Source organism: Biomphalaria glabrata, chromosome 18 (assembly GCF_947242115.1).
Source record: "Biomphalaria glabrata chromosome 18, xgBioGlab47.1, whole genome shotgun sequence".
NCBI lineage: Eukaryota > Metazoa > Mollusca > Gastropoda > Planorbidae > Biomphalaria > Biomphalaria glabrata.
Window position 1 is genome coordinate 13,177,349 of NC_074728.1, and position 24,110 is coordinate 13,201,458.

Consider the following 24,110-nt stretch of genomic DNA (forward strand, 5'->3'; position numbering starts at 1 on the left):
AATTTGGACGTAATTATCTTCTTTTTTTAAAGTACCTCTTAATTTCTACATTTATGTTTATCGTGTATGTCTACACTATACTACATTACAAGCACGCAATTGACACTTCTATTTGAGTTGTCCCCCTTGTCCACTCCATCCATTGTTTTCTTATAGTCCTACTTTCATCAATTAGTTTAGATCAGTGTTTTCCCAAACTCTATTCTGCGGATCACCAGGGTTCCACGAGGTCTATATAGGTGTTCCATTAGAAATTATGTAACAACATCTTTATACGCTTTATTTGCATTCAAAATTGATCAAAAGCATTGCGAATATCGTGGCTCCAAACAAAACATCGAAACTGAAGTCAGTGACAATTGAATAGTGAGATTTCCCCCATGTGTAGCCTAAATTGGTTGATCTAGGTCCTAAGTACAGTTTGGAGTGTGCAAGTAACTCTATTGGTCAAACATTTTGTACATTTCATTTACTGACTGAAACTTGCTTTTACGTAATAAATTCAATAATTAAAAGTGTACAGGTTTCAACAGCAATGGAATACGTATTAACTGACAAAAACAAATATTGATAGAAATAAAAATGCATATAAATAATAATGCTATAAAAAATATTCTTTAATTACTTTTTTAAAACAAAGGACACAATTCAACCTAAAAAAGTTGGACTAATTGTTCCGTTAAATTCTCTAAATCCGTTACAGAAAAACTTTGCAAATAAAAATATATCAAGTTCTACAACCCAGCTGATTACCTGAAATACTTATGTAAGAGGAATGTAGCCAGCCTATTAAGTTAGCTGCTCTGGAAGTATCAGAAGGACCAAAACATCGATCGTTTTTTTAATAAAGACCTAGTACAAAACGATTCAACGCTTGGGGTTTGGAGTTTCAATGCTTACATTGCTAAACATTAACCGCTGACTAATGAATCTTGAAGCTAATGAAGCCATCGATCAGACGTCATCACTGCGATCCATTCAGTGTGTTTTGGACACTTGTGCAAAGTGATGGGGGAGGAGAAGGAAAGAGAGGGTTAAGACTATGGCTTCCTCGGAGGCAATGACCACACGTGCTACACCAGTCAGAAATATGATGATATTCTTTAGGGACAGTAATTCATCCCCTCAGCCAGGATTTTTTTCGGAGGGGGGAGGGATTTTTTCTTTCTCACCCCCCACAAATATGTGTGTATGTGTGTACGTAAGTAATGTCCATTACATTCTGAACCTCTAGACTCGGTTCTTTCTGGAGTTAGTGGAAAGACAGTAGACACCTCACGCTAGATTTTCATGGAAAGAGGCTCATCACTAAACAGCAAGCTTTCATTGTTAGGGAAGTAGTGATAAGAAAAGTAGTTTTATAAAACATAGCACTTTTCTAAGCAGAGTGGTTCGGCTTCGAGAGTCAACCCTGAGGAAAAATCAGGAGCCGGCGACCCTTAGGCAGTTTGCTACGCTCAGTGCTACACCCTGTCAGAGTCTGCAATGTAGCTGATCCCAAACTGTATCGGCACTTCCCGCTCCTTTGAAGCTGCGTGGAAAGGGGGGAATGCCCGGGAATGCATCTCATTTTCAGGAGTAGATCCATAGTCGCTTTGCGTCTGAAGGAGGTCATAATAACAATATGAATGAAAGTGTATCGCAAAGTTCAATAATGCATTATGAGGAATAGCATTTGTTTCTTTCTAAGGAGTTTCCTCGGAATAAAGTCTGTTCAGTGGTTTGGCTGTTCATTGGTTAGCCCCCCTAATAAAACACCATAAATCTCTTATGAAAGTCCATTAAAAATTACTTTAAAAATTTCTTTTTATTTCTTAAACAATTCATTAAGATACATTTGAATCTAGATCAGTGATTCCCAAAGTGGTCTATATAGACCCCCAGGGGTCTACAAAGACTTCCAAAGGGTCTACGAAAGTGAAAAAACAAATTGGGGGTCTATGAGATGTCCACGGGGTCCACAATAATAGATTTCATTTAAGCAGGTCGTGACTTTAATTTTTACATCCTATTAGTTTAATTCTTCACACTAATATATAATGTGTACCTTAGTTAATCCTTTGAATTTTTATCTTGCTTTTCAAACGAAAAATTGTTGTATTTAATTTCAATAATTTTTTAAATAACTTAATTTTGTCTACATGTAAGTAATGTTTAGCAAAAAGAAATGTAAACTGTATAGCGTTGATTGCTGAAAATTGTTCATTCCTTCCTTATCAAACATGCCAATTGCCTTTTTTATGACGATATGAAACCAATTACGCTGGAGTATCAACTGAGACAATGTCACCCTGATAAAAAAAAAAGAAAAACTTTCGAATATTCAAAGATAAAGTTCAGAATATCTCTTCGACATCCTATAGAGAAGATGAAGGTTTGTGGGTGTCTTACACTCTCTGTTTACTTAGAGCAAAATAGGCGCTTGGCTTCCGAACCTGGGCTCCTGGATTTGAATTTCGGTGAATTTTTAATTTCATGATTTTTAGGGCTCCCTTGAGTCCACCCAACTCTAATGGGTACCTGACTTATGTTAGGAAAAGTAAAGGCGGTTGGTCGTTGTGCTGCCCACATGCTCGTTAACCGTTGGCCAAAGAAACAGATGACCTTAACATCATCACAAGGTCTTAAAAGGGAACTTTACTTTTTATGACAAAATACGTAAAACATTAAAGGTAAAACATTGATTTTACCAGCCGTAGTAGTTGTAATAACTGTTTTACACAAACCTACATCTGATATTATTAAAAGAACTGCTTTAAGCAACACTACAGTTCAAGGACACGTCGTGGCATGAGTTATAAAATTAAAAGCTTATTATTATTTGCAAACGAAATATATACAGTTTGAGATCAGCGATGTCAAAGGCTATGACAGGGTGTAGTGATGTGTGTCGCAAACTGCATTAGGGTCGCCGGCTCCTTTTTTTTACTCAGGATTGACCCAAAAAACCTTTCCCATGTTTGAATATAGTTGCAAGGCAGGAGAGTTTTGAATTCAGTTTTACTTCGGCTAATGAGCCCTTCATGCTTGACGTTACTGGCTTCGCCCCTTCTCCTGTTAGAGATAACATGTTTGTGGACTCAATATATGAGCAACACTTGAAAGATCAAGAAATACACCAGAAACTGCTCTTTGCGAAAACGTTATTAATTAATATTTAATGTTTGAAGCACTACTTCATAGAACAACACATTCCTATTTGAAACATAACATCTGTAGCAACGGATGATAAACTGGCAAAAAGACATTTCCAGTTTGTTTGGTGATTCCAGCAGTACATATTAATTTTTATTTTAATTGGTTTCAATTTGAATTTTATCAATAAAAAAAAAGATAGATCTCTAGAACTTAATATGTAGCTTTAAATTACTTTCTCACTTTTCAACTCACTACAGATAGAAATTAGTTGTAAAAAAAATGTTGATGAATTTTAAAAAATTTAAGTTAAACAAGGGGTCTACCGAAAACCAGAAAACAAGGCAAGGGGTCTACGAGACGAAAAAGTTTGGGAACCACTGATCTAGATAGTCGCATTTTAAGGCTGTTTAAAAGATACAAGATTACAAGGTAAAGTTTTTCATGTATATATATATAGTTTTAATTATTTTAACTTAACTAAAAAAATAACATATTATGTAAAAAGACACACTTCTGTAGTACTATTTTATTATATCAAACACAAATGTGTAAAACATACAAAAGCAGTCCTTTGCACTAACAGTGAGATCCAATTCCTTTACTAATGAAGTTATCAAACGACAAAAAAATGTACACAAATTATTGAAAGTGATTAATGGTTTAAAAAGCCATACAGTTTTTTATCGAAATTAAACGACGAGTCAAATTATAACTTGAGACTTCGACTTAGATCCTCCCGCACTGTTCGTCTCATTGGGCGGCAAGCTGACTTCATAAAGATCTGTCACTGGCAACATCTGAAGCCTCTTCCCAGCTGGTGTCCACTGCTCTGAGTTATACGAGGACGTCCCTGTTTGCGATTTCCTCGTATTGGCCTTCATGTCATTGCAACTCTTGGTATGCTTAGTTCATTCTGTTGGAGGGCATGCCCCGTAAACCTCACGTGACGTTCAGTCATAACCTCATTAGGTGGTCGAATCCCAGTTCGGCAAAGGATTTCGTTGAGACCCGATCTTTGTAACTGCCTTCAAAAATCCGTCTTAGCCATTTCTGTTGAGCCTCCTTTAGTCTTTTCTCAGTTTTGGAAGATGACGTCTACGTCTCGCAAGCATACGGTGCTGTTGGGAGGACGACTTTCTTAAATAGGTGTCTCAAGTCCAATAGCTTGGATTGTCCAAATAGGACAAATAGAAAAATGCTCCCTGCCTTTCCCATTCGACATGTTATGTCATGGTAGGCATCTCAATTGTTTGTTATGACGCTGCCTAAGTATGTGAACTGCTAAGTAATAGTTTCACAATATATATATATATAAAGCTTGTAATGTTACAATATAAAGAAAAACATAATACATCTAATTATGACTTTGAGTACAATTTAAAGGGGGAAAAAAATAAACTAGCAACATAGATATCTGTTTAATACCAATTACAATAAATACATGTATAATAAAAAATCTTAGAAGTTTGGTGATATATATATACATGGGCGTAGCCAGGGGGGGGGGGGGGTTTGGGGTTCAAACCCCCCCCCCCCCCCGAAATGAAATCCCCCCCTCGGGGAGGGGGGGGGAGACGGACTTTAGTGACTGATTTTTTGCTTTGATTTTCTTTATTTTATGTAAGATTTTAATACTAAACCATCACTTGCCCCGTATAAAACCCCTACCATGGGGTTTTGAGTTTGAAACCCCCTACCACGGGGGGGGGGGGGAGACGGAATTTAGTGACATGTTTTTTTGCTTTGATTTTGTTAATTTTAGGTGAGATTTTAATATTAAACTATCACTTGCCCCAGCACAGCTAAAGGGGTTTTGAGTTTAAAACCACTACCAGGGGGTTTTGAGTTTAAAACCCCTAAAAATCCCCCCCTAAACCCCCCCCCCCCCCGAAAAAAAATCCTGGCTACGCCCATGTATATATATATATATGTCCTTTCTATTTAAACATGCCAAAAACACTTGCACATACATATACAGTTAAATTGCATGAATTATATTGAAAATTCCGAGGATTAATTTTACCTAATCTAATTCTATATTATCATTTCAGCAACATGTTAATTATGGATGATAATATGTGGTGCATGGGCAGTAGGAAAATTTGGCTGCATGGATCCTCACAGCAGTCCCATGTCTTAAAGAGTTTTTTAAGAGTTGTCAACTCGGATTGTTTCGGGACACAAAATAAAAAGCTAGAAATCAAGTCCAGCTCCGCTCATGTTTCTCCCTTTCAGTTTTCCACTGTGGACATGCTCATTGAACCAAGCCATTTCACGACCCAGTGTGAAGACAAAAGCACCGCTGCTCCCTGGACATGTGGCAGTGTCGTAAAAATACTTTGTCCTTGCATCTTCTAACTCACGCGCTTCACTCCAGTAGCCAATGGTCACTTGCTTATAACACCCGTGTGGGTGTGACACAATGACCGTCAGTCTGTCTGTGCTGCTAGAGTTTCTGAATTTATCTCGAACTTTTCTGCATAAATCAGTCCAACTTTTTACCAAATTGTCCAATCTTTTTAAAAGTTCAGTATCACAAACATGGCAGACAAGCTTGCAAAGATCATATGTTGAGTCTTTTTCCATCAATCGTAACCCTTTCAACTTAACACATGCGCTACCATCGTGGTCGTACCACAAATTCATGTCGGTCTTTGCAGCCTCGATGTCATCATAAATTACGTGACGTGCAGTGTGAATGATGACCTTACCTTTGACTGTGTTTGGAGTGGAAGAGCCTTCACACGTAGAGCAATGACATACTTCCTTTCCTTGATGCTTATCTGCTATGTCTATTCGAGCAACCCGGCCTGTGCCTACGTTCATTATATTTCTCCCTTTATATTTATTTAACGGATAGGGGTGACCTGTCTGTGGATAACAATCTGGTCTGTCGTGGCTAACAACTGAAGTGCTTATTCTAACTGTAAGAGCCGCCGTTGTCCGTGTTAGTTCATACAAATCTTTGTCTTGATAAGCCAGGGGAAAATTCTCAATCTTAAATGTTGGTAAAGAAATGAATGTTGGATATGGATGTCCTGGATATTTCTTACAGGCTTTCTTCTTTTCTAAAAGTTCTGATTCTCCACTAAAGCTTAATTCACATTCATGATCATCTAAGGAAAATAAAAAAAAAAAACAGAGCATTATCTTTTGATCTTTGCAAAGAAGTTAATGGCTAAGTGGCGTAATGGAGTAATAGTGACTACGTGCAACAGTGAAACATATATTTTGATATTTTTGGGTCTTGGCACATCGGCACAATTTAGACCATGTCGTGCCCGAAATCCGGGAAGTTTTTAAGATGCGAAGACAAAGTGATGGGTAATGAAAGCAGACTGAGGAAAACAGGAGGCAGACACAATGATAGAAAGGAAGTAGGGCACTTTTGAGCTCGCAAAGTGCTAATCAAAGAGAAGCGCAGTTTAACGTCTCGGGAAGGAAACAGTGAAACATAAGTGGAGTTAAAGGTTTAAGTTTAAGTGCTGAAGTAAAAGACGGATAAAGGTGGTATGTAACATACAGGGTGGCCAGATAAAGGCGGTATGTAACATACAGGGTGGCCAGATAAAGGTGGTATGTAACATACAGGGTGGCCAGATAAAGGTGGTATGTAACATACAGGGTGGCCAGATAAAGGTGGTATGTAACATACAGGGTGGCCAGATAAAGGTGGTATGTAACATACAAGGTGGCCAGATAAAGGTGGTATGTAACATACAGGGTGACCAGATAAAGGTGGTATGTAACATACAGGATGACCAGATAAAGGTGGTATGTAACATACAGGATGACCAGATAAAGGTGGTATGTAACATACAGGGTGGCAAGATAAAGGTGGTATGTAACATACAGGATGACCAGATAAAGGTGGTATGTAACATACAGGATGACCAGATAAAGGTGGTATGTAACATACAGGGTGGCCAGATAAAGGTGGTATGTAACATACAGGATGACCAGATAAAGGTGGTATGTAACATACAGGATGACCAGATAAAGGTGGTATGTAACATACAGGATGACCAGATAAAGGTGGTATGTAACATACAGGGTGGCCAGATAAAAGTGGTAAATAACATACAGGGTGGCCAGATAAAGGTGGTATATAACATACAGGGTGGCCAGATAAAAGTGGTAAATAACATACAGGGTGGCCAGATAAAGGTGGTATGTAACATACAGGATGACCAGATAAAGGTGGTATGTAACATACAGGGTGGCAAGATAAAGGTGGTATATAACATACAGGGTGGCCAGATAAAGGTGGTATGTAACATACAGGGTGGCCAGATAAAAGTGGTAAATAACATACAGGGTGGCCAGATAAAGGTGGTATGTAACATACAGGATGACCAGATAAAGGTGGTATGTAACATACAGGGTGGCCAGATAAAGGTGGTATGTAACATACAAGGTGGCCAGATAAAGGTGGTATGTAACATACAGGGTGGCCAGATAAAAGTGGTAAATAACATACAGGGTGGCCAGATAAAGGTGGTATGTAACATACAGGATGACCAGATAAAGGTGGTATGTAACATACAGGATGACCAGATAAAGGTGGTATGTAACATACAGGGTGGCCAGATAAAAGTGGTAAATAACATACAGGGTGGCCAGATAAAGGTGGTATGTAACATAAAGGGTGGCCAGATAAAGGTGGTATGTAACATACAGGGTGGCAAGATAAAGGTGGTATATAACATACAGGGTGGCCAGATAAAGGTGGTATGTAACATACAGGATGACCAGATAAAGGTGGTATGTAACATACAGGATGACCAGATAAAGGTGTATGTAACATACAGGGTGGCCAGATAAAGGTGGTATGTAACATACAGGGTGGCCAGATAAAGGTGGTATGTAACATACAGGGTGGCCAGATAAAAGTGGTAAATAACATACAGGGTGGCCAGATAAAGGTGGTATGTAACATACAGGATGACCAGATAAAGGTGTATGTAACATACAGGGTGGCCAGATAAAGGTGGTATGTAACATACAGGGTGGCCAGATAAAGGTGGTATGTAACATACAGGGTGGCCAGATAAAAGTGGTAAATAACATACAGGGTGGCCAGATAAAGGTGGTATATAACATACAGGGTGGCCAGATAAAGGTGGTATGTAACATACAGGATGACCAGATAAAGGTGGTATGTAACATACAGGATGACCAGATAAAGGTGGTATGTAACATACAGGATGACCAGATAAAGGTGGTATATGGCCAGATAAAGGCGGTATGTAACATACAAGGTGGCCAGATAAAGGCGGTATGTAACATACAAGGTGGCCAGATAAAGGTGGTATGTAACATACAGGGTGGCCAGATAAAGGTGGTATGTAACATACAGGGTGGCCAGATAAAGGTGGTATGTAACATACAGGGTGACCAGATAAAGGCGGTATGTAACATACAGGGTGACCAGATAAAGGTGGTATGTAACATACAGGGTGACCAGATAAAGGTGGTATGTAACATACAGGGTGACAAGATAAAGGTGGTATGTAACATACAGGGTGACCAGATAAAGGTGGTATGTAACATACAGGGTGGCCAGATAAAGGTGGTATGTAACATACAGGATGACCAGATAAAGGTGGTATGTAACATACAAGGTGACCAGATAAAGGTGGTATGTAACATACAGGGTGGCCAGATAAAGGTGGTATGTAACATACAGGGTGGCCAGATAAAAGTGGTAAATAACATACAGGGTGGCCAGATAAATGTGGTATATAACATACAGGGTGGCCAGATAAAGGTGGTATGTAACATACAGGATGACCAGATAAAGGTGGTATGTAACATACAGGATGACCAGATAAAGGTGGTATGTAACATACAGGATGACCAGATAAAGGTGGTATATAACATACAGGGTGGCCAGATAAAGGTGGTATGTAACATACAAGGTGGCCAGATAAAGGCGGTATGTAACATACAAGGTGGCCAGATAAAGGCGGTATGTAACATACAAGGTGGCCAGATAAAGGTGGTATGTAACATACAGGGTGGCCAGATAAAGGTGGTATGTAACATACAGGGTGGCCAGATAAAGGTGGTATGTAACATACAGGGTGACCAGATAAAGGCGGTATGTAACATACAGGGTGACCAGATAAAGGTGGTATGTAACATACAGGGTGACCAGATAAAGGTGGTATGTAACATACAGGGTGACCAGATAAAGGTGGTATGTAACATACAGGGTGACCAGATAAAGGTGGTATGTAACATACAGGATGACCAGATAAAGGTGGTATGTAACATACAGGGTGGCCAGATAAAGGTGGTATGTAACATACAGGGTGGCCAGATAAAGGTGGTATGTAACATACAGGGTGACCAGATAAAGGTGGTATGTAACATACAGGGTGACCAGATAAAGGTGGTATGTAACATACAGGATGACCAGATAAAGGCGGTGTGTAACATACAGGGTAGCCAGATAAAGGCGGTATGTAACATACAGGATGACCAGATAAAGGTGGTATGTAACATACAGGGTGGCCAGATAAAGGTGGTATGTAACATACAGGGTGACCAGATAAAGGTGGTATGTAACATACAGGATGACCAGATAAAGGCGGTGTGTAACATACAGGGTGGCAAGATAAAGGTGGTATGTAACATACAAGGTGGCCAGATAAAGGCGGTATGTAACATACAGGGTGGCCAGATAAAGGCGGTATATAACATACAGGATGACCAGATAAAGGCGGTATGTAACATAAAGGGTGGCCAGATAAAGGTGGTATGTAACATACAAGGTGGCAAGATAAAGGTGGTATGTAACATACAGGATGACCAGATAAAGGTGGTATGTAACATACAGGGTGGCCAGATAAAGGTGGTATATAACATACAGGGTGACCAGATAAAGGTGGTATGTAACATACAGGATGACCAGATAAAGGCGGTGTGTAACATACAGGGTGGCAAGATAAAGGTGGTATGTAACATACAGGATGACCAGATAAAGGTGGTATGTAACATACAGGGTGGCCAGATAAAGGTGGTATATAACATACAGGGTGACCAGATAAAGGTGGTATGTAACATACAGGATGACCAGATAAAGGCGGTGTGTAACATACAGGGTGGCAAGATAAAGGTGGTATGTAACATACAGGATGACCAGATAAAGGTGGTATGTAACATACAGGATGACCAGATAAAGGCGGTGTGTAACATACAAGGTGGCAAGATAAAGGTGGTATGTAACATACAGGATGACCAGATAAAGGTGGTATGTAACATACAGGGTGGCCAGATAAAGGTGGTATATAACATACAGGGTGACCAGATAAAGGTGGTATGTAACATACAGGATGACCAGATAAAGGCGGTGTGTAACATACAGGGTGGCCAGATAAAGGCGGTATGTAACATACAGGGTGGCCAGATAAAGGCGGTATATAACATTCAGGATGACCAGATAAAGGCGGTATGTAACATAAAGGGTGGCCAGATAAAGGTGGTATGTAACATACAAAGTGGCCAGATAAAGGTGGTATGTAACATACAGGGTAGCCAGATAAAGGCGGTATGTAACATACAGGATGACCAGATAAAGGTGGTATGTAACATTCAGGATGACCAGATAAAGGCGGTATGTAACATACAGGGTGGCCAGATAAAGGCGGTATGTAACATACAGGGTGACCAGATAAAGGTGGTATGTAACATACAAGGTGGCCAGATAAAGGTGGTATGTAACATACAGGATGACCAGATAAAGGTGGTATGTAACATACAGGGTGGCCAGATAAAGGTGGTATGTAACATACAAGGTGGCCAGATAAAGGTGGTATGTAACATACAGGGTGGCCAGATAAAGGTGGTATGTAACATACAGGGTAGCCAGATAAAGGCGGTATGTAACATACAGGATGACCAGATAAAGGTGGTATGTAACATACAGGGTGGCCAGATAAAGGTGGTATGTAACATACAAGGTGGCCAGATAAAGGTGGTATGTAACATACAGGGTGGCCAGATATAGGTGGTATGTAACATACAAAGTGGCCAGAAAAAGGTGGTATGTAACATACAGGGTAGCCAGATAAAGGCGGTATGTAACATACAGGATGACCAGATAAAGGTGGTATGTAACATACAGGGTGGCCAGATAAAGGTGGTATGTAACATACAAGGTGGCCAGATAAAGGTGGTATGTAACATACAGGATGACCAGATAAAGGCGGTGTGTAACATACAGGGTGGCAAGATAAAGGTGGTATGTAACATACAAGGTGGCCAGATAAATGCGGTATGTAACATACAGGGTGGCCAGATAAAGGCGGTATATAACATACAGGATGACCAGATAAAGGCGGTATGTAACATAAAGGGTGGCCAGATAAATGTGGTATGTAACATACAAAGTGGCCAGATAAAGGTGGTATGTAACATACAGGGTGGCAAGATAAAGGTGGTATGTAACATACAGGATGACCAGATAAAGGCGGTATGTAACATAAAGGGTGGCCAGATAAATGTGGTATGTAACATACAAAGTGGCCAGATAAAGGTGGTATGTAACATACAAGGTGGCCAGATAAAGGTGGTATGTAACATACAGGGTGGCCAGATAAAAGTGGTAAATAACATACAGGGTGGCCAGATAAAGGTGGTATATAACATACAGGGTGGCCAGATAAAGGTGGTATGTAACATACAGGATGACCAGATAAAGGTGGTATGTAACATACAGGATGACCAGATAAAGGTGGTATGTAACATACAGGATGACCAGATAAAGGTGGTATATAACATACAGGGTGGCCAGATAAAGGTGGTATGTAACATACAAGGTGGCCAGATAAAGGCGGTATGTAACATACAAGGTGGCCAGATAAAGGCGGTATGTAACATACAAGGTGGCCAGATAAAGGTGGTATGTAACATACAGGGTGGCCAGATAAAGGTGGTATGTAACATACAGGGTGGCCAGATAAAGGTGGTATGTAACATACAGGGTGACCAGATAAAGGCGGTATGTAACATACAGGGTGACCAGATAAAGGTGGTATGTAACATACAGGGTGACCAGATAAAGGTGGTATGTAACATACAGGGTGACCAGATAAAGGTGGTATGTAACATACAGGGTGACCAGATAAAGGTGGTATGTAACATACAGGGTGGCCAGATAAAGGTGGTATGTAACATACAGGATGACCAGATAAAGGTGGTATGTAACATACAAGGTGGCCAGATAAAGGTGGTATGTAACATACAGGGTGGCCAGATAAAGGTGGTATGTAACATACAGGGTGGCCAGATAAAAGTGGTAAATAACATACAGGGTGGCCAGATAAATGTGGTATATAACATACAGGGTGGCCAGATAAAGGTGGTATGTAACATACAGGATGACCAGATAAAGGTGGTATGTAACATACAGGATGACCAGATAAAGGTGGTATGTAACATACAGGATGACCAGATAAAGGTGGTATATAACATACAGGGTGGCCAGATAAAGGTGGTATGTAACATACAAGGTGGCCAGATAAAGGCGGTATGTAACATACAAGGTGGCCAGATAAAGGCGGTATGTAACATACAAGGTGGCCAGATAAAGGTGGTATGTAACATACAGGGTGGCCAGATAAAGGTGGTATGTAACATACAGGGTGGCCAGATAAAGGTGGTATGTAACATACAGGGTGACCAGATAAAGGCGGTATGTAACATACAGGGTGACCAGATAAAGGTGGTATGTAACATACAGGGTGACCAGATAAAGGTGGTATGTAACATACAGGGTGACCAGATAAAGGTGGTATGTAACATACAGGGTGACCAGATAAAGGTGGTATGTAACATACAGGATGACCAGATAAAGGTGGTATGTAACATACAGGGTGGCCAGATAAAGGTGGTATGTAACATACAGGGTGGCCAGATAAAGGTGGTATGTAACATACAGGGTGACCAGATAAAGGTGGTATGTAACATACAGGGTGACCAGATAAAGGTGGTATGTAACATACAGGATGACCAGATAAAGGCGGTGTGTAACATACAGGGTAGCCAGATAAAGGCGGTATGTAACATACAGGATGACCAGATAAAGGTGGTATGTAACATACAGGGTGGCCAGATAAAGGTGGTATGTAACATACAGGGTGACCAGATAAAGGTGGTATGTAACATACAGGATGACCAGATAAAGGCGGTGTGTAACATACAGGGTGGCAAGATAAAGGTGGTATGTAACATACAAGGTGGCCAGATAAAGGCGGTATGTAACATACAGGGTGGCCAGATAAAGGCGGTATATAACATACAGGATGACCAGATAAAGGCGGTATGTAACATAAAGGGTGGCCAGATAAAGGTGGTATGTAACATACAAGGTGGCAAGATAAAGGTGGTATGTAACATACAGGATGACCAGATAAAGGTGGTATGTAACATACAGGGTGGCCAGATAAAGGTGGTATATAACATACAGGGTGACCAGATAAAGGTGGTATGTAACATACAGGATGACCAGATAAAGGCGGTGTGTAACATACAGGGTGGCAAGATAAAGGTGGTATGTAACATACAGGATGACCAGATAAAGGTGGTATGTAACATACAGGGTGGCCAGATAAAGGTGGTATATAACATACAGGGTGACCAGATAAAGGTGGTATGTAACATACAGGATGACCAGATAAAGGCGGTGTGTAACATACAGGGTGGCAAGATAAAGGTGGTATGTAACATACAGGATGACCAGATAAAGGTGGTATGTAACATACAGGATGACCAGATAAAGGCGGTGTGTAACATACAAGGTGGCAAGATAAAGGTGGTATGTAACATACAGGATGACCAGATAAAGGTGGTATGTAACATACAGGGTGGCCAGATAAAGGTGGTATATAACATACAGGGTGACCAGATAAAGGTGGTATGTAACATACAGGATGACCAGATAAAGGCGGTGTGTAACATACAGGGTGGCCAGATAAAGGCGGTATGTAACATACAGGGTGGCCAGATAAAGGCGGTATATAACATTCAGGATGACCAGATAAAGGCGGTATGTAACATAAAGGGTGGCCAGATAAAGGTGGTATGTAACATACAAAGTGGCCAGATAAAGGTGGTATGTAACATACAGGGTAGCCAGATAAAGGCGGTATGTAACATACAGGATGACCAGATAAAGGTGGTATGTAACATTCAGGATGACCAGATAAAGGCGGTATGTAACATACAGGGTGGCCAGATAAAGGCGGTATGTAACATACAGGGTGACCAGATAAAGGTGGTATGTAACATACAAGGTGGCCAGATAAAGGTGGTATGTAACATACAGGATGACCAGATAAAGGTGGTATGTAACTGTCACCACCTCAAAGTTGGTGCCATAGAGTAGAAACCCTAATTCTGTATTGTATATGTTAATTCCATATTGTGAATCTTATTCACAACCCATGTTGCACTAAGGTGAACACTTTTGACCTTAGGTGAACCAGAGAGTTAAAGGAAGTCAGTCCACATAGAGATCTTGTAGCAAGCACTTGTATTGAGTCACTTAAGATATAAGCAGTAGAGTTAGATGTTTAAAGTAGTTGGTTATAGAAGAAGTACTAAGTTGTGATATTCGTATATTACTGTTGGATTAATACTGACCATTCCTGGGTCGAATTGTATGGTGTATTCACTATGTGGTGTTATATTAAACTTATTGTGTCTGCTACACCCAGCGTCATTTCATTATTCTGTGATCTGTAACAAGAACCCAATGTCACCACCACGCCTACATTGATAACCACAGCCACATTCATAATATATAAAAGAACGGTGACATTTATGGTGTCAGAAGTGCCAGCAAACAGCATTTATAGTGTCAGAAGTGTCAGCAAACGATATTTTATGATGTCAAAAGTCAGAACTGCTAACTTAAAGGATTTATGAGCACCAGAGGAACAAGTCAAGAATTTTTTTCCTATTGCTGTCAGAAGTATTTTAATACTACAGTTACTTACAGTAACATTTATACGGATATTTTTGAAGTTGGCAAGTGAACTATTTAGTTAACACATGAAAAAGTAACTCTAAAAAATATTTGTTTACACAAATCATGACGCCACTCAACGAGCAAGAAAGCTAAAACCTGATTACAGACTCTACTATTTTTCTCATTTGGTCGTTCAGCGACACATTCAACATTATAGAGATGACCTAGATCTACATTTATTGAGACCAGCACACAATTTTTCAAGTAAGATTCACGTGACCCAAGAGTGACATTATTATTATCTTCAGCTAGTCTAACACTCTAACAGAAAACAGAGCTGAAATTGAAAGTTAACTGTGCCTACTATTTTAACTTGTACTTCAAGATTGAACTTAACATGAATTGCAACTAATCCAGAATTTATTAAATTTTTTTGACTACACACTTGGTATGTAGATCTACTACTACATGTCATGTTGACCTGCCATGACACAGTTACCATTAGCAAGCTATTTTTTCATCTGTGATGAACTGAACAATTTGAACTGTTCCTGTGTGAGCTGTATTTTCAACTTTTCCAGTTGACTACTGTCCTAAGTGTCATTTATCTGGAAGCCTGATTTATGTGGTTGTACTTTTTTTTACACCAGTTGAGATAGCTTTAGGAGCACAGCATTGTTCAAAGTTATTTTAACATCCTAAGCGAAAGAGATCAAACATGATACGCTGAGACAACCTGGATACTACAGCCTGTGTGGGTGAAACTAGACAACCGTGATACTACAACCGATGTGGGTGAAAATCTAGTACTACAAGTCATTCAAGTCATCGTTTGAAGACAGCTGATATATGGTCAGTCGAAGTAGCTGACATATTCAAGAATCATCTACATCGAGTGCTCGTCATAATTCTAATGACACACTCCTATTGTCGCTGTCTAACAGCACATTTAATAAGAAAGCGCTCTCACTCTTAGACCTCTCTTGTCGTCACTACCTAAGGTTATTTTTTAGTTATTTATATTTGTTTCAGCAACTGTATGAAAATGGATTACTATTGTTCAAGAACTTGAGTACCGTATCATTTAACATTGTACTGTGGATTTAACAAGTGGATTACTTATGAACTGTACCATTGTGCTGTGGATTTAACAAGTGGATTACTTATGAACTGTAACATTGTACTGTGGATTTAACAAGTGGATTACTTATGAACTGTGGATTTAACAAGTGGATTACTTATGAACTGTACCATTGTGCTGTGGATTTAGCAAGTGGATTACTTATGAACTGTACCGTTGTGCTGCGGATTTAGCAAGTGGATTACTTACGAACTGTACCGTGGACATATTTTATGTGGAGCATCACCGGAACTTTATGTACAAGTCAAGCATCAAGTGAATATTTAAGGGAAGTAACTTTAATTACCCTTAGTATTATCAGTATTGATTAGTTCTCTTGAACTACACCACAATTTTTTACATTTGTATTTATATATACATTTGACTTTAGGGACTAAATTTAATTATCTATTGAGTCTGAGCATTTATATTTTTTTTCAAGTAAGCATCCAGGTATTGGTAGGGACTCTTTAGATAAAGTAAATACTTGATCGTATAGCTGTATTAGTCAAGTATGTATTTCGTTAAGTATCTATCATATTGTTAAACTCTTGTATTGTCTTGTTTACATCTGTTGAATTTTCTTTTTGCGTCATTGTTATTTCTCATTGTAATTCTTTTGTCTACTATTTCTACTATCTTGTAATGTCTCTTTAAAGCAGACTGTTTAGTATCTATAGTGTATTTATGTTTGTCTAATTACTTATTAATATAGATATTTATTTTACTTCTTATTTCAACCTATTTTTTATTATTATCAACACTACACTACACACTTGATACACTATGGGATATATTTTGATTTGAGATTGTGACAAGATTGATTGTATATAATATATACTTTGAGCACATTCAACTATTTTGATACTATTGATACATTGATCACTATTTATCAGACTAATAAGGCTCACATAATTGTGAATTATTTGTTGCAATAAATTTTTACATTGCAAGTGGAGATACTAAAAATACATAATCACATAATTGATCAGTAAAGTATTACATTACGAACTAGACAAAGTACCAAGAATAACTGAAGATACCTCATAACCTCAATTGTTTCGCACAAAATATATATCTACTATTACCTGTAATTACTATTTGAGCAATAATAAGTATTTATTGTACAATATTTCATTTACAAATATCTAGTACACATATCTATTACTAAACTATATTACTAATTTGAATCTTTGAAAATGGCTGAGTATGAAAAACTAATAGAGATAGTGGATAAACTAAAGTTAAAAGAAGATGATAGAGCTGCATTCATTAAAATTGAAATAGATAGAATTAGAGTAGAAAAAGACAAGCAACGGGAAGAAAGGCTACATGAAAGAAGACTGAGAGAGAAAGAACAAGAAAACTTAGAGAAAGAAAAAGAACGCCAGCATGAAATAAAATTAAAAGAACATGAAGAAAAAATGGCCAAGCTAGCAAAAGAAAATAAAGACAATTCAGCAAGTCAAACTTCATCTGCCTACAATTATCAGTACCACAGCAAATTTAGGAACTTTGACCCAAAAGAAGACACATTGGAAAATTTCATAATTCAATTTGAATACATCTGTCAAACAGCAAATATGAATAGTGCACAAATGGCTCAACAACTTCTAGCTAACCTAAGAGGTGAACCACTAAACATCATCGACACACTAACTATGGAGCAAAGAAAAGACTACAACACAGTAAAACAAAGACTTATTGAACATTTTGGCAAAACGGAGGAGCACTATCGAAAACTTTTTAGGGAAATAAAACTAGCCAAGAATGCAGATTTAAAAAGAACAGTGCATGACATGCGCCAGAACATGACAAAGTGGCTACAACTCGCAAACTGTAACTTAGAAGACCCCAAACAGATCTTAGATTTCTTTCTCATTGAAAATGTGTTAACAAATGTTACAGATGCAGCATTCTCATTCCTGAAGGAGAGAAAAATAAAAAATGAAGCTGAATTGATATCAAACTTAACAACATACAAGGACTCCCACCCAAACATCACCATTGACAAAAGGGAATTGTACAATGTAGCTGCAACAGTGACAAAAAACCATCCAAGAACTACAAATAAATTTAAATATGCCAAGAGCATACAATGTTTTTTCTGTGGCATATTGGGTCACACCAAAGCAGAGTGCAGAAAGAGAATGGCATCAGAAAAACAGCAATATGTAAATAGAAACCATAAATATGGAAGAGATAACAGAACTTTCCAGAGCTTCAGTCCTAACTACAATAGATCCTATCAACAACAATATAACAGAAGAACATGGCAAAGCTACAGTCCAACTAACAGTAGATCACATCAAACAAACAGAAGATGGCAAAACAACAGAATGTCTAGAAGAGACCAATTTCAAGATAGACAACATACTTACCACAATAACAATCATACCAGACAAAACATGGCAGCTGTAGCATCTGAAAGACCAATACAATATGAAACAGCAACAAGGACACATATAAGAAAATAATTGCAGCTTCTAAAGAATGTAGAGAAGCAGTAGATAAACTCAAAGAAATATTTAATGATGATAAGAGATTACATATACCCAGTAAAGATAAAGTATTTGAATTAAACACAGACGCATCTGACACTGCCATAGGAGCATGTCTTATGCATAGAGATGATAAGAATAATCTGGTCCCCATAGAATATCTTAGTAGAAGATTATCCAGGGCAGAAACAAGATACAGCACCATAGAAAAAGAATGTTTAGCCATAGTGTGGTGTACACTGCGACTAAAAAGACATCTGTTAGGCAGATTTTTCCTAATATTTACAGATCATAAACCATTAACCACTCTAAATGTTAAAGCAAATACTAATAGTAGAATTACAAGATGGACCATGATCCTAGCTGATTTCCATTTTGAAATAAAACAAATAAAAGGGAAAGATAATGTTATTGCTGATTTTATGTCCAGATATATTCAAGATAATCAGAATGACTTAGATAATGATCTATGTCATGTTAGTCAAAACTTGTATTGCTAAATGTCAAAGATTTAAGATTCACACCTTAAAGTAAAAAAAAAAAAAATATTTTTACAACCAACTATGAGCATTATTCTGTAAACATTGAGCATTATTCTGTAAACATTGAGCATTATTTTGTAAACATTGAGTACTATTTTTAAACATTGAACTAGAAACCATTTTTAAAAAAAAACTCTATTTGTAAACAAACTTTGAAATTTGATTACTACATTGTAACCTACATTTTTTCACATTCTTTTGTCAACAAGAATAACATTTTTGTACTCAACAATGTAAACAAACATTGAATTTTTTTCCCAACTTATTCAGTACCTAGCTTAATTTTTTTTTTCCATGCAATGTAAACATTATTTTTTCTCATTGTATTGAGAACAACTTGGACAAAAAAAATTTTCTACAGCTATTGTAAACAAGATTGGAATTTTTTACTATGTCATTTATCACAATTATATAACTTAGTCACATTTTTCAATACTATTGAAAAAGGAGATTGATTCATAATGTAACTTATTTATTTAACGTCAATTAGTGTAATTAAATATTGACATACACTTGTATTTTTTTGAAAACATTTTTGTCAAACTATTCTTATGGACTATATTTTTTTGTAACAATCATTGATGTAAACAAGAAGATTGTTGTACAAACTTTTTGATATTTCAAGTGCTGAAAGAGACACTTGATATTATTCTTTTAAATTGGACTTACACATTTTTTCACAACAGATTAAAATAAATACAACTAAACCATTATGATGTTATGCTTGTATGTATATGCTTGAACAAATTAATGTAACCTCAAAGATTGTATCACAACTGACACATTTTCTCAGTTGAAGTTTTTCGACAAAGATTTTTTTGAACTTTGTACTCAATAATTATTTGATAAACAATGTAACATTAAACTTTTGCCATTACTAGCTACAAATTAATTGAACTGACATATAGAGAAATACTTAATGGAAACATAAGGTGCATGTAAAAGCACTATGAAGGATATTTATTTTGATTTCATGTTGATACTTTTGATCCAATATTTTGATACTTGAATTATACATATTTACTTGTGTAATATTAATGCACAACAATTATTTATGGAGATGTCAAACCTCATATTGAAGTAAATGGATACATTGAATTTGTAACAATGATCATTAATCAATTTAATCTTGAATTTTGACACATATATTTTGAATTTTTCTATACTTATCACTTACATATTGAGACTTACTTGTAACATTTTCTACATGATTTATACATATTGTATTATTGGTGTCAAAAACCAGACTTCTAACATTTCTATCAAAGATTTTTTTATAAATAGATATTGTGAATAAAAACTTGTATTAATTTTTCACATTGTGACATAGGAGATTGTCATTGAAATTTTCGTCACACTTTGCACATATTATTATGAAAAAGACTTGTAAATATTGAACACATTTGAATATTGATGTATATATTAGAACTACATGTAAAGAATTATTTGGGATGTTAAGTATTTGACTCAGAGAATTATTTGAATTGCCTTACAAGAATATGATGAATTAGAGAATTTTGCCCTTGTATGAATTTTTTTTGATTCAGCAAATATTTTGTGTAACACTGTCATATTATATATTTTATTGCAAGTTTGTAGTTCTATTTGAACTCTGCAATTGTACATTTCATAGACCCCAAGAATTCCAATTGATCCTACTTATGATAATTATGTCGTCAAGCTGAAAAAAATTTCTTCAAAATTTTTTTCAAAAGGGGGGTGATAGGTAATGTCACCACCTCAAAGTTGGTGCCATAGAGTAGAAACCCTAATTCTGTATTGTATATGTTAATTCCATATTGTGAATCTTATTCACAACCCATGTTGCACTAAGGTGAACACTTTTGACCTTAGGTGAACCAGAGAGTTAAAGGAAGTCAGTCCACATAGAGATCTTGTAGCAAGCACTTGTATTGAGTCACTTAAGATATAAGCAGTAGAGTTAGATGTTTAAAGTAGTTGGTTATAGAAGAAGTACTAAGTTGTGATATTCGTATATTACTGTTGGATTAATACTGACCATTCCTGGGTCGAATTGTATGGTGTATTCACTATGTGGTGTTATATTAAACTTATTGTGTCTGCTACACCCAGCGTCATTTCATTATTCTGTGATCTGTAACAAGAACCCAATGTCACCACCACGCCTACATTGATAACCACAGCCACATTTATACTATATAAAATAACCCGGTGACAGTAACATACAGGGTGGCCAGATAAAGGTGGTATGTAACATACAGGGTGGCCAGATAAAGGTGGTATGTAACATACAGGGTAGCCAGATAAAGGCGGTATGTAACATACAGGATGACCAGATAAAGGTGGTATGTAACATACAGGGTGGCCAGATAAAGGTGGTATGTAACATACAAGGTGGCCAGATAAAGGTGGTATGTAACATACAGGGTGGCCAGATATAGGTGGTATGTAACATACAAAGTGGCCAGATAAAGGTGGTATGTAACATACAGGGTAGCCAGATAAAGGCGGTATGTAACATACAGGATGACCAGATAAAGGTGGTATGTAACATACAGGGTGGCCAGATAAAGGTGGTATGTAACATACAAGGTGGCCAGATAAAGGTGGTATGTAACATACAGGATGACCAGATAAAGGCGGTGTGTAACATACAGGGTGGCAAGATAAAGGTGGTATGTAACATACAAGGTGGCCAGATAAAGGCGGTATGTAACATACAGGGTGGCCAGATAAAGGCGGTATATAACATACAGGATGACCAGATAAAGGCGGTATGTAACATAAAGGGTGGCCAGATAAATGTGGTATGTAACATACAAAGTGGCCAGATAAAGGTGGTATGTAACATACAGGGTGGCAAGATAAAGGTGGTATGTAACATACAGGATGACCAGATAAAGGCGGTATGTAACATAAAGGGTGGCCAGATAAATGTGGTATGTAACATACAAAGTGGCCAGATAAAGGTGGTATGTAACATACAAGGTGGCCAGATTAAGGTGGTATGTAACATACAGGGTGGCAAGATAAAGGTGGTATGTAACATACAGGATGACCAGATAAAGGCGGTATGTAACATAAAGGGTGGCCAGATAAATGTGGTATGTAACATACAAGGTGGCAAGATAAAGGTGGTATGTAACATACAGGGTGGCCAGATAAAGGTGGTATGTAACATACAGGGTGGCCAGATAAAGGTGGTATGTAACATACAGGGTGGCCAGATAAAAGTGGCCTCGAGTTTAAAACCTCACAGATCACCCGATCTATCTTTATGCTTGTGAGTTTTGTTTTTGGGATGACTTAAAGTGTAAATTGTACAGTAATAACCCGATACAATTGAAGAGTTTAAAAACGAACAGAATCAATGCAAAGCGGGAATCACATCAAATGAACTGACATAAGTTTTCCAAAACACTCTGAGCAGTGCTAATTTGTGTCTCATGATACACACTTTCAACACGTCCTGGGAACTATGAAATGCTCAGTATGTTGTTATTAATAATATTCTGTTTTTATTATCTCTAAATAAAATTATATTACAATTTACTTTCTATAAGTGTTTGTACTCCTGTAAATCACACCACTTCTCTTTTAACTTGGCCACCAAGCAGCACTATAGAAGGTAAATTAAATCATGGGCAAATATTAAAAGGCAGGCGACCCAAAGGCAGACCCCGAATGCGATGGATTGATGATGTGGAAGCAGATCTGTAACAGCTTGGGGTTAGGGCGTGGAGACGAAAGGCCCAGGAGAGATCTGAAAGGAAGGACGTGTTGAAGCAGGCCAGAGCCCTCCATGGGCTGTAGCGCCGCTGGGATGGATGGATGGAAATCAAATCATGGATAGCGTTGAAAGACTTAAAACTATTTTTTGTGTATGGGACAAAGTCAGATCTCATCCCAGTTGTTTGTAGTGTTACTGCTTTGTGATGTTTGTAGTGTTACTGCTTTGTGATGTTTGTAGTGTTACTGCTTTGTGATGTTTGTAGTGTTACTGCTTTGTGATGTTTGTAGTGTTACTGCTTTGTGATGCTGTCAAGATGTTTGTAGTGTTACTGCTTTGTGATGCTGTCAAGATGTTTGTTGTGTTTCTGCTTTGTGATGCTGTCAAGATGTTTGTAGTGTTACTGCTTTGTGATGCTGTCAAGATGTTTGTTGTGTTACTGCTTTGTGATGCTGTCAAGATGTTTGTAGTGTTACTGCTTTGTAATGCTGTCAAGATGTTTGTAGTGTTACTGCTTTGTGATGCTGTCAAGATGTTTGTAGTGTTACTGCTTTGTGATGCTGTCAAGATGTTTGTAGTGTTACTGCTTTGTGATGCTGTCAAGTTGTTTGTAGTGTTACTGTTTTGTGATGCTGTCAAGTAGCAGGTCCGTGGTTAAATCCTTTGCTCAATCATCTGTATCACCAAATTGTCTTACACGTCTTTTTTTTAACTAGTCTACTCTGGCACTTCTATTATACGTTATAAGTTATGTTTATCTAATATATAAAGTAGAAAGTAAGGCGTATGTATGTATGTATGTATCTATGTATGTATGTATGTATGTCCCGCATAGAAATCAAAACCGTTAAACCAATCTTAATAACACTTTGCACAAATGTTCCTTGGGGGCTAACTGGAACCGTGACGTATGTATAGTAGCCCTTAAGCAAACTAAAGACCCTAGTTGTCCAACTCTATGAAAGCATTATAACTTCATCGATCTAGGCTATGTTCACTATGTTTACATGAGAAAAAATCGAAAGGATCTAGATTTAATTTTAAAAACTACACTTTGCCAGATAGTTATTTTACTTTGACACATGAAAATACAAAATATAGTCCATTGATTTCATTATTT

General features: G+C 37.6%; 1 protein-coding gene across 1 annotated transcript in view; it reads right to left on the reverse strand.

Annotated features, from left to right (window-relative positions):
- Nucleotides 1-3,649: 3,649 nt before the first annotated feature.
- The window catches only part of LOC106052736 (uncharacterized), a 32,979-nt gene continuing 12,518 nt past the window's right edge, over nt 3,650-24,110 (reverse strand). The window contains exon 2 of the mRNA XM_056017070.1: nt 3,650-6,254. Within this exon, the coding sequence (XP_055873045.1) occupies nt 5,332-6,254 (923 nt within the window). The 3' untranslated portion in view covers nt 3,650-5,331. The remainder of the gene's footprint in view (nt 6,255-24,110) is intronic.